This window comes from Mizuhopecten yessoensis, unplaced genomic scaffold (assembly GCF_002113885.1).
Source record: "Mizuhopecten yessoensis strain PY_sf001 unplaced genomic scaffold, ASM211388v2 scaffold2307, whole genome shotgun sequence".
NCBI lineage: Eukaryota > Metazoa > Mollusca > Bivalvia > Pectinida > Pectinidae > Mizuhopecten > Mizuhopecten yessoensis.
Window position 1 is genome coordinate 487,185 of NW_018404481.1, and position 17,264 is coordinate 504,448.

A 17,264-nucleotide genomic window follows, 5' to 3' on the forward strand; every position below is an offset into this window, starting at 1 on the left:
ACAATATTTTTACAAAATAATGTCAATAAAAATGATACTGACATATATTAGTATTGCATTAATGTATATCAATTTAATAAATGCTGAAATTGTGTAAAATTAATTCTCTATACACGATATAAAAATTGACATTTTATAATAAAACCATATACACATAGTAATTGCAGGTAAGAGTTATCGTTCTTGAAAAACTTCACAGTAGTGAAATAGGTAGCCGGTTTCCTGAAGTACAGAAAAATGGACACATGTGACTCATTGATAAAAAAAACCTGAATTAATGCCTGGATTGCTTTGAAATACTTTAATATTGAGAGAACACACTGTTCTGTCAATAATAAACATACAATATTCATCAGTTTAATATTAAACATTAGAATTTGCGGAAATTGTGATACTGTCTCCCTACATTGGATTTTCAACTAGGGATGTACTTCCTGTTTCCGTTTATCAATACACTCCAATTATTAGTTTTGATATTAATTTATATGATGCATATGTACTACATCTCCATCAAATATCGAGCTGAATACCCTGTTAATGCTTGGTTGCTGTTGTTATATCGTTATCAGAGATCAATTATAAAGATAAGGTTAAATGTGTTGTTATGATTTTAAACAGGAGATTCAGTTTAACATAATAGATGCATTGCCATATCGAGAAGTTCACGCAAACTAGTATGAGCTAACTTCATTATAAGGATGAGTGGAAAAGCAGCTCTGCATTCAGTCTGCACTGTATGAGTCAATTATGCAAGAGCAATACCCAAATTGTCTTAATTGCATCTCCTGAAAAATGTACTGTAAATGTACATATTTCAACGCACTCAAATTTTAGCGCATTATCAAATTTCAATATAGTCGCGAATTGATGAATTAGCACATTCCATAAATATGCAATAAAGAACCATGTACAAGAACTTCAATTGGCGCAATCATGATTAAGGGCAACGATTAAAGCGTGAAACGCTCTAAAACAAGACTACGCCTACTGGTTTTATCCTCTATAGTAAGTTCTTATAAGGTTAGAAACTATTAAGTTCCAATGCAGGGCTTTGCAATGAAAATGACAGTTTGAATTGGACCAAAACATATTGAATGTTTGTTTGTTTATTTTCACAGTGGCAGAATTTGCACAACAGATGGCGGCCGCCCATGAACACTTCTCTAAAGAAATACAATCTGTGATATCATCATTCCGCAGGAAAAACTACGAACTGCTGAAAGAGAGGTTGGTTATAGATCATCAAAATCATTAAGTATTGATCAAGTTTATGGTGGAATAAAAAATAGGAATGTATTACAATACGTATCCAGATAAATTGTCATAAAGAAAAAGTGTTAATTTTAAAAAGAAACTGTTGTCAGAATTTTATCAAATAGTATCATATATTGTATGGATTACACAGATTTACTGTTTTCTTATATCAAATATCTATTATGACATTTCAACTGATTTTCATATTCAGTAATAACCCCGTCTGTGATTATTGGTACAGGTATATCTGTAAGAATGTGTAGGAATTTGCAAAGCTAAAACACCTAGCAGAGCTGCAAAAATAATTAAGATTATGAAAAATATTGCAGTTCAGCATCATTTCATTTCTGTATTAAGATATGATATGCCTGTGTATCATGATACATCGTTTTTTTTAGCTCACCTGCCCGAAGGGCAAGTGAGCTTATGTCGTGGTGCGGCGTCCGTCGTCCGTCCGTCGTCTTCCGTCAAATTTTCCTTTAAACAACTTCTTCTGAAGAACGGACAGGCCTAGAGTCATGATATTTGGCTGAAAGCTTTGTTGGAAGGGGCCCTACAAAGTTTGAGAACGAAAATGACCTTGACATACTTTAAAGGTCACAGGGGTCAAATATGTCAAAAACTTCAAACGACTTCTTCTGAAGAACTAAAAGGTATAGAATCTTCATATTTGGCTGATGGCTTCCTGGGATGGGGCTTAACAAAGTTTGAGAATGAAAATGACTTTGATCTACTTTCAAGGTTACAGGGGTCAAATGTGTCAAACACTTCAAACGACTTCTTCTGAAGAACTAATAGGAATAGAATCTTCATATTTGGCTGATTGGTTCCTGGGATGGAGCCCAACAAAGTTTAAGAATGAAAACTACCTTGACCTACTTTCAAGGTCACAGGGGTCACCTTGTCAAAAGCTTCAAATGACTTCTTCTGAAGAACTGAAAGGTATAGAATCTTTATATTTGGCTGGTGGCTTCCTGTGATAGAGCCTAACAAAGTTTGAGGAAGAAAATTAGTTTGACCTACTTTCAAGGTCACAGGAGTCAAATATGTCAAAAACTTCAAACGACTTCTTCTGATGAACTAAAAGGTATAGAATCTTCATATTTGGCTGATTGGTTCCTGGGATGGAGCCCAACAAAGTTTGAGAATGAAAATTACCTTGTTCTACTTTCAAGGTCACAGGGGTCAAATGTGTCAAAAGCTTCAAATGACTTCTTCTGAAGAACTGAAAGGTATAGAATCTTTATATTTGATTGATGGCTTCCTGGGATAGAGCCCGACAAAGTTTGAGGAAGAAAATGACCTTGACCTTCTTTCAAGGTCACAGGGGTCAAATGTGTCAGACACTTCAAACGACTTCCTCTGAACAACTGAAAGGTATAGAATCTTTATATTTGGCTTGTAGCTTCCTAGGAAAGAGCCCAACAAAGTTTGAGAATGAAAATGACCTTGACCTACTTTTAAGGTCACATGAGGCAGATATGTCAAACACTTCAAATGACTTCTTCCGAAGAACTGGAAGTTATAGAACCTTAATATTCGGCTGGTTATTTCCTGGGAAAGAGCCCAACAAAGTTTGCTCAAGGTCACAGAGGTCAACAACATTTTAATGGATTTGTTCTTAAGAACTGAAAGGAATGGATTCATAAGATTTGGCTGGTAGCTTTTGGAATAGAGCTTACCAATTTGAGAAGGAAAATGACATTTACCTACTTACAAGTACTTATTTTGCTATGACTGATTACATATTCAGGTGAGCGATACAGGCCCTCTTGGGCCTCTTGTTTTATATATAATGTGACAGACCTATACAGTAATATTAATGCATAACCTGTTAAAGATAGCGAGTCCAGAACGTATATAACATGATTGAATTTGTACCACATCTACTACAAGTCGGTCGATACATGGTTTTATCAACCTGGGAAAAAATATTGTCTGTCATTATTTTTTCTCAGGTCGACAAAACCATGCATCAACCTAATCAGAAGGCTATAATTGTATAATGTAAATCAGTAGGTGCTGGAATATCACACTGGTGTGAAGTTTCCATATCTATCACACTTGCTAATGCTAGCTACATAAATATTTTACTTGTTGTTAAAGTTATAGAGAGAAATAAGACGATGAACATACAATGATTCTCCTCTCCAATCAATGTTATCCTTCAGGCCAGTAGACACCCCGTCATCTATATACAATGCATGGGAGACACTACTTCAGGAAACGGAACTCGATGCTCAGGTGAGTCAACAACAGGGTGTGATGCATTGGTGAGACAAAAACATAACTTGATGTTCATGTGAGTCAACAACAGGGTAAGACCGTAGGTGAGTCAAAACAAAACTTGATGTTTGTGTGAGTCAACAACAGGATATGACACATAGGTGAGTCAAAAACTGAACTTGATTCTCATTTGAGTCCAAAACACATAACTTGATGCTCGTGCAAGTCAAAAACAGAACTTGATGCTCATGTGAGTCAAAAACAGAACTTGATGCTGATATGTGTCAAAAAACAACTTGATGCTAATGTGAGTCAAAAACAAAACCTGATGCTCAGGTGAGTCAAAAAAGAAGGTGACTTTCAACAAAGGCAGTTACAGAATGTGATCCTCTTGTAGGTTAAGTAATAAAACTTGATTGTTAGATTGTTAGAGATTTTATAAGTTATAGTCAACTCAATATTCTTGTCACTAATAATTTAGTTACAGTAACCTGAGTCTCAGATCTCAAGAAATATCTTCATACTAGTGGTAACTCAATAGTATCAGAACTTAATACTTTAGTTAATCAACAAATAACATAATTAAATGGTCATGTGAGTCAACAAATAACCATTATTAACAATCTTGTGAGTCAACAAGCAATACAGACCATTGTACAGGTGAGTCTGTAGATATAGTACAGCTTGTTAGTGCTCAGGGTAGTAAGAAAGTTAAAATAAACCTCCATGGTGTTCAGGAGAGTCAACTAATAACAGCTAGCTTAATGATCAAGTGAGCCAGCTGGGAGTAACATAAATTGCTGATTCTGTGAGGGAAAAATAACAGAGTTTCAAGCTGAGGTACGTAAGTCAACAAATAATAGAACTTGACACTTAGGGTGAGTTGACATGTAACAGAGTTTGCTGCTCAGGTGAGTCAGCTATTAATAAAACTTTATAACTGGATCACTCACTACTTTTTATTAACTCACCTGAGCATAATCAAGTATGTTACCTACCGACTCAACTGAGCAAAATCAAGTATGTTACATACCGACTCAACTGAGCATAATCAAGTATGTTACATACCGACTCACCTGAACATAATCAAGTATGTTACCTACCGACTCAACTGAGCATAATCAAGTATGTTACATACCGACTCAACTGAGCATAATCAAGTATGTTACATACCGACTCACCTGAGCATAATCAAGTATGTTACATACCAACTCACCTGAACATAATCAAGTATGTTACCTACCGACTCAACTAAACATCAAGTTCTGCTCTTAGTTACCCATAGTAACTCAGGTAAGACAGGAAGTAACTGAACTTGATGCATTTGCATTTTGAATTTGGAAAATATTCTGATTAACTGGATTGTATTGACTGATTATATTTTTAGCTCACCTGGTCCAAAGGATCAAGGTGAGCTTATGCCATACCGTGGCATCCGTCGTCCGTACGTCAACAATTTCTTTAAACGACTTCTTCTTCTTAACCACTGATTGGAATTCAACTAAATTTGACTGGAAGCATCCCTAGGTGGTGGGGATTCAAAAGTGTACAAATGGTGGGGCTGACCCCCCAGGGGACTGAGGGGCGGGGCCAAAAGGGATCAATTTGGCTTTATTGCTTTAAGCGACTTCTTCTCTGGAACCAAGAAGTGGATATCAACCATATTTGACTGGAAGCATCCCTAGGTGGTGGGGATTCAGAATTGTACAAATGTTGGGGCAGACCCCCCAGGGGGCTGAGGGGCGGGGCCAAAAAGGGTTATTTGGCTTTACTGCTTTAAGCGACTTCTTCTCTGGAACTAAGAGATAGATATCAACCATATTATATTGCTACAAACGACTTCTTCTGTAGAACTATGCACTGGATATCAATCATATTTGATCAAAAGCATTTCTTGGGAGGCAGAGATTCATAATTGTACAATTGGTGTCGCTGACCCCCTAGGGGGCTGAGGGGCGGGGCCAAAAAGTGTTATTTGGCTATACTGCTTTAAGCGACTTCTTCTCTGGAATTAAGAGATGAATATCAACCAAATTTGACTGGAAGCATCCCTAGGTGGTGGAGATTCAAAATTGTACAAATGGTGGGGCTAACCCCCAGGCTAAGGGGTGGGGCACAAAAAAGTGTATTACTTGGAAATGGTTGAGATCCCTACCGTATAACCATATAAAGAGAAGAATGCACATTTGCTTCCAGGATTGCCCCAGGGTCTGCCCCACCCTTGGAGACATAACCCCTGAATCATAACTTTGAAATGGTTAAGATCCCCACCCCAAATTATATATTCAATTGTTGGGCATAAAGAGAGGAATGCAGTCATGATATTAGAATAGACCCTGGGGTCTGGCCACAACCCTAGGGACCATAGTTTCTTAGTCACAGCTTGGAAGCAGTTGAGATCCCCGACCCATAACCATACATTAAATTGCTTGGCATGAAAAACCTAATACAGATATGCTACAAGGATTGGCCTTGGGCTCTGGCATATTCCCTTGGATCTCATTTGTAGAATATTTTGCTATGATTGCTTATAGATATCCAGGTGAGCGATACAGGCCCTCTGGGCCTCGATCTTGTTAACATTGACCTGGATGCAGTACATATGCAGGCACACCTGGATGCAGTAAGACTATATATATGTTTTAGAAGGATGGTATTTATTCAGGCACACCTGGATGCCCTAAAACTATAGACATGTTTTAGAAGGATTGTATTTGTGCAAACACCTGGATGCATTTAGACTAAATATATTTTAGAAGGATTGTATTTGTGCAAACACCTGGATGTATTTAGACTATAAATATATTTTAGAAGGATTCTATTTGTGCAGGCACACCTGGATGCGGCAAGTCTGCTAATAAAGAGCGTGTACAAGCCGTTAGAGGAGATGGCCACCTACAAACAAAGTCAGGCCCAGCGCCTCAACGTGTTTCGGGAACACTTCGACAACACCTTACAGAAAGTTCAAAATCAGCTAGAATGCGTAGGTGTATAGGGGATCTTGATACTTACAGAAAGTCCAGAACCAGCTAAAATAGGAAGATGTATGGGGCTCTGGGTCCTTACAGAAAGTTCAGAGTCAGCTAGAATGGGTAGGTGTATAGGGGATCTGGATACTTACAGAAAGTCCAGAACCAGCTAAAATGGGAAGATGTAAGGGGCTCTGGGGCCTTACAGAAAGTTAAGAATCAGCTAAAATGGGAACATGTTAGGGGCTCTTGCTCCTTACAGTAAGTTCAGAATCAGCTAAAATGGAAGATGTTAGGGGCTCTTGGTACTTACAGAAAGTTCAGAATCAACTAAATGGGAAGATGTTAGGGGCTTCGAGTCATTACAGAAAGTTCAGAGTCAGCTCGAAGGGGAAGATGTTAGGGGCTCTTGGTACTTACAGAAAGTTCAGAATCAGCAATAAGGGGAAGATGTAAGGAACACCTTACAGAAAGTTCAAAATGAGCTAGAATGCGTAGGTGTATAGGGGATCATGATACTTACAGAAAGTCCAGAACCAGCTAAATTGGAAAGATGTATGGGGCTCTGGGTCCTTACAGAAAGTTCAAAATGAGCTAGAATGCGTAGGTGTATAGGGGATCTGGATACTTACAGAAAGTCCAGAACCAGCTAAAATGGGAAGATGTTCGGGGCTCTTGGTCCTTACATTAAGTTCAGAATCAGCTAAAATGGGAAGATGTTCGGGGCTCTTGGTCCTTACATTAAGTTCAGAATCAGCTAAAATGGGACGATGTTAGGGTCTCTGGGTCCTTGCAGAAAGTTCAGAATCAGCTAAAATTGGACGATGTTAGGGGCTCTGGGTCCTGACAGAAAGTTCAGAGTCAGCTCGAAGGGGAAGATGTTAGGGGCGCTGGGTCCTTGCAGAAAGTTCAGAAGCAGCTAGAAGGGGAAGATGGTACGGGCTCTGGGTCCTTACAGAAAGCTCAGAGTCAGCTAGAAGGGGGAGATGTTAGGGGCTCTGGGTCCTTGCAGAAAGTTCAGAGTCAGCTAAAAGGGGAAGATGTAAGGGGCTCTGGGTGCTTACAGAAAGTTCAAAATCAGCTAGAATGTGTAGGTGTATAGGGGATCTGGATACTTACAGAAAGTCCAGAACCAGCTAAAATGGGAAGATGTTAGGGGCTCCGGGTCCTTGCAGAAAGTTCAGAGTCAGCTCGAAGGGGAAGATGTTAGGGGCTCCGGGTCCTTGCAGAAAGTTCAGAGTCAGCTCGAAGGGGAAGATGTTAGGGGCTGATCTGAGTCATTAATGGGAAGTTGTTTATGCAGTCTAAAAGATTCACATTAGGGGAAGATGTTAGGGGCGCTGGGTCCTTGCAGAAAGTTCAGAGCCAGCTAGAAGGGGAAGATGGTAGGGGCTCTGGGGCCTTACAGAAAGTTAAGAATCAGCTAAAATGGGACGATGTTAGGGTCTCTGGGTCCTTGCAGAAAGTTCAGAGCCAGCTAGAAGGGGAAGATGTTAGGGGCGCTGGGTCCTTGCAGAAAGTTCAGAATCAGCAATAAGGGGAAGATGTAAGGGGCTCTGGGTGCTTACAGAAAGTTCAAAATCAGCTAGAATGTGTAGGTGTATAGGGGATCTGGATACTTACAGAAAGTCCAGAACCAGCTAAAATGGAAAGATGTATGGGGCTCTGGGTGCTTACAGAAAGTTCAAAATCAGCTAGAAGGGGTAGGTGTATAGGGGATCTGGATACTTACAGAAAGTCCAGAACCAGCTAAAATGGAAAGATGTATGGGGCTCTGGGTCCTTACAGAAAGCTCAGAGTCAGCTAGAAGGGGATGATGTTAGGGGCTCTGGGTCCTGACAGAAAGTTCAGAATCAGCTAAAATGGGACGATGTTAGGGTCTCTGGGTCCTTGCAGAAAGTTCAGAATCAGCAATAAGGGGAAGATGCAAGGGGCTCTGGGTCCTTACAGAAAGCTCAGAGTCAGCTAGAAGGGGATGATGTTAGGGGCTCTGGGTCCTTACAGAAAGCTCAGAGTCAGCTAGAAGGGGATGATGTTAGGGGCTCTGGGTCCTGACAGAAAGTTCAGAGTCAGCTCGAAGGGGAAGATGTTAGGGGCTGATCTGAGTCATTAATGGGAAGTTGTTTATGCAGTCTAAAAGATTCACATTACTCTGTGGGACTTATTATGGAGAAAGGTGAAAATTCCATTTCTTATTTCTATTTGCTAGGCAGAGGAGGAGTATAAGAATTCCTACACACAATATCAGGATTGTAGCACACCGATATCACGGGAAAATGCCAAAGCACAGTTCTACAATGCACACAACGAATATGTGTTCCAAATACGGGCTTCCAACAGAACTATAGACGAATTCCAAATGGTTATACCAAAAGTTTTAGAGGTAAGAGATTCTTTCGTTCACCTGTAAAAATCCTATTTATGATTGGCAGTTCAGGTTTTGTTTAATAAGTTGATGACAAGTTTGAAAGCTGTGCACATGAATTGATGATGGTGCTGAGGTATTTTTTTTTAACATTACTGAAAAGTTCTGTTCTGACACATATCATCGGTATAGATATTTCCGCGGGGATGATATTTTCTTGATTTCGTTGGATAATATTGTGATAGTGAAAATATCATCCGCAGAATGATATGATAAAGCGCAAAAATGAGTCCCGACTATGAACTCCATAACCGTAATGTCTTCAAGAAATAACTAGTATGTGGTTGTAACGATTCATTTACGTCAATTAAGAGTAATACAAGATGTTTGAAAAATAGATTATATCACACATGTAATAGTTTTTTCAATGATTTGTTTAGCAAAATACACTTAGTTGTTGTCGCTCAATATGCTGTAATAAAGCGTATTTATTTGACTATTTGATACTTGACATGCAGGTTTTCCCGTCTCTTTACTAACCCACAACGAAAAAGTTCCTTCTTGGGTCTGGATCGCAAAATTATAATCTGTGTAAATTTCAGTTTTCTAAATTTTGTGTCATAATCGGGGAAAATTTGAAGCCCACGTAAATAACCCGTAATTCGGTAGCACACATTCTTACTATAACACTAAGTGCAGTTAAACTGTATAGGGTGGGTTAATTATATTATAATGCCCAACCCTAGGATAAAGTTATAGATGTATGTAATTGTAATTATTAAAATTATGAAATGTAGCAGGTACATTTGTTAGCGATGCTTACACATTATTGATTTGTAAATGTATCGCCACTTGATGCTTTGTTTACATACAATTATCTTAATGCTAACCTAAAGATCAAGGCCACAGTTAAAGGTCAAAGATGGTTTAACAGCATTTACGATTCGATTCCCACCCCAAGTATAGATTCGGAACAGCATCAGTTGTTATAAAAAAATAAAATTAAAAAAATGCATTGGTATATAAACAAAATCTGCTCCTGCTGAGATACAGACATGAACTGCTGAGATACAGACATGAACTGCTGAGATACAGACATGTAATTAAGTCATCATTAGATTGTTGTCGTTTGTGTGTATTGATTGCTGTATTATATTACAGGAACTAGAGGAAATTTACATAGATACCAGCAATACTGTTAACGTGGCGATAGAGAGTCACGCACTGCTTCTGTTGACAAAGGTAAGAATGCAGCGGAACCTTACCTGTTCATAACAAGACTTTTGTTTATGAAAATTAAACAGATTAATAAAAATAAGATACAAATTGCAACAGCATAAAAAAAAAATCCAGAATTATTTTTTGGCTTGTTATAGTTAAATAAAAGAACAGTTTTCTACAAATTTCTACATTTCTTTATTGTCATACATATTTTGTGGTTTAATTGGTATCCATGCATGCATTCATTCGTTAACAGCTCTTATGCGAAGAATGATTCCTAAATATCTTGACCATTACCATGTTAAAATGAAATTTGATACACATCTGCCATTGCTTAAAGATGTACCATAGGTTATTTTTTGGACCCTAACTTTTAGGTAAAGATTACAAATTGAGGCAAAAATACATTATACTTGCCTAAAGCACAACTTGTTTATTAAGGAAACTTATATGCTATATTGTTTGCACCTCCATTAAGAGACCACCTGTGTGAAGAGACCACTTTTTTTAACTCAATCAACCCTGAAGACACATTTTAACTCTTCCAACTCAAAGGTTGGTAGAGTTCATTATGAAACTTCAGGGGTGAATGAGTTTATGTTTCCCATTGTAGTGATTTGATTGTGAATTTAACCTGTATTTGGTTTGGTTTAGTATTGTTTAACGTCCTATCAACAGCTATGGTCATTTAAGGACAGTTAACCTGTATTAAGAGACCACCTGTGTTAAGAGACCATTTTCTAGATTTAACCCATGCAGGTTGGTGTTTTAATACAGGTTTGACTGTGATTAATTCACTTCAGATTTTATACACAAAGAAAATGTCCGTATAGCCATTTTTTTTTTTATATTTGGGTATTGTATAATACCATGTGTAGATTAACGCATCCACCCCTGGAGACACATTTGAACTCTTCCAATTCAAAGGTTAGAATAGTTCATTTTGAAATTTCAGGGATGAATGTGTTAACTAGCTTGTTTTGTTGAAAAATTGAAATTAAATGAAAACAACAGGATTCGTTGAAAAGCACAGCACGGTTACCACAACGGGTGTAGGTGATCAGTGTACCAGGTACTTTATCCCGATTAAATATTGACGCGTCACGGTGTGTTACATTTTGAGTACTTCATCAATACTTTGCATCCTTTACAGGCTAACGAACAGCACAAACGATTTGACGAGCTGTTAAAGGTGTGTCGACAGGTCAACCCTCAGCTAGATATATCGTGGTACGTGGAGGCACTCAATCCCGAGTGTCCTCGACTAGAACTCCATCACCCTTGCTTCCACCCAGCTGACATCACCATCATTAACTCAGAGGTTTGTGGCAGTCGGGTTACGGGGACTGGGAGCAGGGTTTGGAAGGATATTAGGGGTGAGGGGTAACGAAGGTGAGGGAAGTGGTTTGAGATGGAAGATTATTGGGGGTGAAGGGTTGGGTGTAGGGTTTAGGGAGGTATGATATTTGCGATATTTGGGTAGGGAGGGTTTTGGATTGAGGTACTAAATTAGGGATGTGGGCGAAGGGAGCTGTGGGTATAGCATGCATGGGAATGGGGGGATTAAGAGGTGAGAGGTCGGAGAAGAGGTGGTGAGGGGTCGGAGAAGAGGTGGGGGGGTCAAAGGAAGGTTCCGAGAGATGAGATTTCAGGGATAAGATGTAATGTAAAGATTAGTTTTTTTGGGTAGGTGTAATATTAACATTATAAATGGGAGATGGCATGATGATGCAAGACTTAATTGGCTTGACTGGTGGGAGGGTTCAAGAGTGGTGGGTATTCTTTTGGAAGTACAATAATGAAGAGACTATTGTTATGTGAAAGGTTCGATGTCAGGATGAGGATCTACCTAATATATCATGGATGAAATGCTGCTCAAATGTGATATGGCAAGAAGAAAGATAACTCTTGCAACTTTTTGTTATGTGGTCTGGGTCTAGCAGTGGTGACAGCATTACATAAGATTCTGTGTGTCACACCGCAGTAATCATAATTCTAAATCAACTCTAAAATATCTCCCATGAGCTACATTGTACCATAAAGGGAGAAAAAGCAAAACGTCTAATCATTAAATATATTAATTTTCAGAAATCCTAATATTTCTATCGGTATTTCACTTTCATTTGAATTGAATTCAAACATTCAAACTTCATCCTCCTTCAATTTAATACATCTATGATTGCTTTTGACTTTAATTTCTGTTAAGTGGGATATTTTGCGATGCGAAAATTTTGTAATCATATCCTAAAACTAGTGTAAAAATAATAGTGATTTTAATTTTGGTGATTTAAATAATTCTACCTGATGTTAGAAGTTTTTATTTTGGGAGCTGTGGTATTAATTATAATCTAGTGATATAAAAACATCTGCGCTCAGAAGTTTAATCCATTTTGACATGACCTGGTAGAAATTAAAGCTTGTCATAGCTGTGGTAACATACGTCTATAGGGCAACCATATTCTGGATTTTCACTCATCGATGTTGACTTTTAGCAAAACAGCAACATGCACGGTGGTATTGAGTATCAGGAGAAACTATTGTTTAATCTTCTGAACAGAAATTAATGGATACAGTTATAAGTCAATCACAGAATCATCAAAAACTGTCTGTGTCACTAAATGTGATGTGCCAACTGATTCAAGAGTAGAACAATGACAGACATATAAGTGTTTTGTCATTTTTAAAAAAAAGTAAATAAAAATAGGAACACAATTCGTTTAAAATTCACTTAGGACAGATTACATCCTGTCATAGACATTATTTGAAATTAGATTGTCAGCTAATTTTCCAATACACTTTTTACAAATGTGAAAATGTGATTCTTTCCATTGCACTTTTTACAAATGTGAAAATGTGAATCTTCCCAATATACTTTTTACAAATCTGAAAATGTTAATCTTCCCAATAAACTTTTTACAAATGTGAAAATGTGATTCTTCCCATTACACTTTTTACAAATGTGAAAATGTGAATCTTCCCAATATACTTTTTACAAATGTGAAAATGTGAACCTCCCAATAAACTTTTTACGAATGTGAAAATGTGAATCTTCCCCAATAAACTTTTTACAAATGTGAAAATGTGATTCTTCCCATTAATCTTTTTGCAAATGTGAAAATGTGAATCTTACCAATAAACTTTTTACAAATGTGAAAATGTGAATCTTCCCAATAAACTTTTTACAAATGTGAAAATGTGAATCTTCCCATTACACTTTTTACAAATGCGAAAATGTGAATCTTCCATACATACTTTTTACAAATGTGAATCCAGAGTTTTGTTAACAGTTTCACTTGATGTATTACGTCACTCAATTTGATGACAGGAAGGTACTCCTTAAGCTTGGATACAGTAGAATTACAGCATAAAAGCCATTAGTGATGATCTTTGTTTCGGTTGGACCTCTTCCTCGACGATTGTATATAGTATCATCAGACATTTAAGGGGTGATGATCAATGCTTGGTGAAAATATTATCTCCCAGTGATGGTATACTATTAAAATATCTCACCAGAAACACCCAATAGTATTCTTATATATACTTCAGGATAGATCCAAACAAAACATTATAATTCCACATTGATGTGGAGTGCGAAGTGGGAAAAGTAGGTCACTGTGACCTATGCTTTGACCTTCAACCTTATTACACTTTAGACATTTTATCTGGAGCATATCTCCTTTATTAGCTATTTCACAAAGATCAACCAAATTCACTTTGCAGGTATATCTAATGAAGGCAGAGTGCAGCTAGGTTACAAAAAGTTAATCACTGTGATATATCATTTGACCTCTGACCTCAGTAATTGAATTAGTTTGTCCATATTATCCTGAGATATAAGATATATACCAAAAGCAAGCTCTGATATTTATATTTTGACATTTTGACCACTGTCATTGGAAAAGGTTTCCCTGTTCTAGATTTGTATAAGGATACTTTCTTTACAGTAGGTCAGTCCTGACTTAGGTATAGCTGAGTTGGTAAATAATGAAATCATCGCGGATGGGCCGACCATAATTGGATTGCCCTGCATTACTTTGCCTTAATTGTTTTTAATACCCCTGTGGTTATTAAGGACACATTGTTATTTCTGATGTGAACCTCTTGGAATAAAATGAATTAGGCCAATTTATTATTCTAGTACTAGTTTAAAGTTTGTAACAAATATATTTACTTTGACCCTGAAGATTTTATTTAATGGAAGTGTGATATTGAAGAATTCTTTCTAACATGTTGTTATAAAAATATTACTATCTAGAAGACATGTATTCTCCCTCCCTCTATCAAATAATAAACATAAGTACATATAGAAGTACAAAGGACATGAGTGCTTTATCAACTACATACATATTATAAGGCTTGTAGCTATATCTTTTCATATTTGAAATGGTGTTTCAAGGGACATAACTCTTGTTTGAGATACAGGGTGGTTTATCAAGGGAAATAACTCTGATAGTATTGCTTATTTGTGATGTATTATAATCATTTGCAGGTGGTTTAGTGATGCAAAAATGGATAACACAGCACGATACATGTCGTATTGGTATACAGATTCACAGCATACATCTGTAGTAGTAATGCAATTATTTCCTATCAGAATATCACTGTACAAGTAGATATTTATACACATATACTGGACTCATGTGGTCCTGTCAGTGAACCGTACAAACATCAAACAAACAAACTAGTGCATCAGAGTATCATGTGTATTGTTAGCTGGTCCCCAGTTAATATGTTAGATAGTGCTGGCTGGCAGTTATTGCTACTGAGCGCTAATTAAGGTGGCTCCACACTTTCGCAATTAACCTTCAAAATTCGTTGAAACTTGCATATAATGGTTATGCAACTATGTAGAGTTGATTTTATGAAAATCTAAACATTCCGATAGTTTGGGGACTTTTTTGGAAAAAATACCAAAAAATTGAGTTTTCGTCAATTTTAATATTTTCCGTTTTTTTTGTTTGTGTGTGGCATTGTTTGGAACAATAACTACAATTGTAAAATGAAAAGAAGCATTTCTAATTAACCCTACAAGTATTTTATTATCGCAAAATGTGTAACACATGTTACACAAAGTGTTTTTTATTGAATTTTTATGAATACAAGTGATTATCTACAAGCTAAAAGCAAACAGGAAACAAAGATCTATACATATAGAGTGGGTAATTGAACAAAATATACACAATGGCTTTATAATTAATTTATTTTACATTTTACTATCACTTTGATCCAGGTGAGAGTTATCTTCCTTGAAAAAGAATCGACGGTTGTCTCTGTTTACATATAACAAAAATGATGGAAATAAATAAAAAATATGATATCAAAATTATCAATTTATTCTTCTTTAATGGAACCCAATGACTCTCAGTCATGTACACTTTGGACATCATTCCACAGTCCGTTAACTCACGGAATATTTATGATAACATGTCTGGTACATATGTGACCAGAGGTATGCCATTTTCACGTGCACTCACACAAGCATTTCATAGGGATCTTGATATTTTACAAAACATTATTTTCACAGAGTAAATAGACTACATTTGTAAAAACAAGTTAATCGACAGGGCGAAACTCGCTCAACAGTGAAAATCGTAACGACCTCGAGCTTATGAATTCGTGTAAGCACGTGATATGCCCATGTGAGGTCGGTACGTCCGCATTCCATGTGTTTCCTATATGACCTTCTTGAGGTCTTCTTGTCTCATGTCACTGTCTTCCCATGAGTCTGTTAATGCCTATGAATTGGAAAGCTTTATTCCCGAAGTACGTGTGATTATACGGCACGCACATGTACTATTGTTAACCAGGGGCCTGTTCGTTTATGCGGAACAACCGGTTTGACCGTTTATAAATGTAACAATTTCGGGTATAAATCCCTGCGGACCTGCAAATTGTGTATTCAGGTCTTGCAAGGCTTTCTCAAGGTTCGACTGAAAGCAGCATCAGATTACTAGGTCCAACCTTATTTAATAAACGAACAACAGTGGTCCGATCGGTTTGACCGTTTATATGAAAACGGCCCGCGTTTTACTATAATTTGCACTACAATATTGAATGCCCGATACGCAATACGGAAATGACGACATGGTGTACATGCACATTTCGATCAAGATAATTGAATCAAGGCTGTACTTTTTCCGGAAGTACATCACGAAAATGGATGCTGATGACGATGTGTGGAGCCACCTTAAGCCACTGTAATTATTGTCACTGTGTATTGGGACACAGTAAATGTAACTGAATACTGGACCACAGTAAATGTTACTGACTACTGGACCACAGTAAATGTTATTGACTACTGGACCACAGTAAATGTTAACAATTGATTGCAATCAATTTGACTGCTTCCATATTTTTTCGGAACAGGTATATATATGTTATATCTTATTTGCATGAAATGGTCCATCATATGGAAAACTGACCTCATTTACATGATTTACACAAATCTATTTCACAATCTGAAATAAATACCATCAGACGTGTTTGATCATATTTGATAAATAACTCGGGGATCTGTACGAGGTGTGTAGACACTGGTGACAGTAGTCATGGTGTGATCACATGCTTATCTGCATCATCGGCAGTGGTATGTACATGCCTCCCTCAGGCCTGTATACAATTAGGCCAGAGGACAGGACAATGAAAACCAGCTGTAGAATCACTCTCGCCCTCATCCACGATTATCTAGGATATGTTTTATCTGAACATTGAGACTGGTTATATTGATATATTACGTACAAGCGCTGCAATAGATACATACACCCAGTATGCTGTACACCCGCTGTTATGCTACTTAGTGCCTCCTTAATTAGTCCTATGCATATTCAATGAGGCCGTGATAAAAAATATTGAAGATCCTTCAGTGTGTCCCCAGGTTTTGGAAGCCTGTCAATGCTGTCTGTGTTTTGCGATAACAATGCCGAATTCCTGCAGTATTTGGATAAACCAGTCGGTTTGTCTTATCCCAGATATATATAAAGTCTCAGTATGACGTTGACAGAACGTCAGAGTTTATGACAAAAAACTGGCAGTCACTCAGCATTGACGTATGCTGGATGTATTCTTTAAGTAGATTTTTTTTGTCACTTACAGTGGATATGTCTGCGTGGTATTAGTTCTGACGTACCAGTGGTATTGGGGGGACAATAGGTCTTCTTCATGTTGTCCCATATAGGCTACACACAGTTATACATACGCACATATAAAATTACTAGAGAGTTTCACATACG

General features: G+C 37.4%; 1 protein-coding gene across 1 annotated transcript in view; it reads left to right on the top strand.

Annotated features, from left to right (window-relative positions):
• LOC110445468 overlaps positions 1 to 17,264 on the top strand; it is a 243,428-nt gene that overhangs the window by 86,544 nt on the left and 139,620 nt on the right. The window contains exons 3-8 of the mRNA XM_021490120.1: positions 1,119 to 1,227; positions 3,426 to 3,498; positions 6,311 to 6,463; positions 8,659 to 8,832; positions 9,976 to 10,056; positions 11,189 to 11,356. Coding sequence (XP_021345795.1) covers positions 1,119 to 1,227; positions 3,426 to 3,498; positions 6,311 to 6,463; positions 8,659 to 8,832; positions 9,976 to 10,056; positions 11,189 to 11,356 — 758 coding nt within the window. The remainder of the gene's footprint in view (positions 1 to 1,118; positions 1,228 to 3,425; positions 3,499 to 6,310; positions 6,464 to 8,658; positions 8,833 to 9,975; positions 10,057 to 11,188; positions 11,357 to 17,264) is intronic.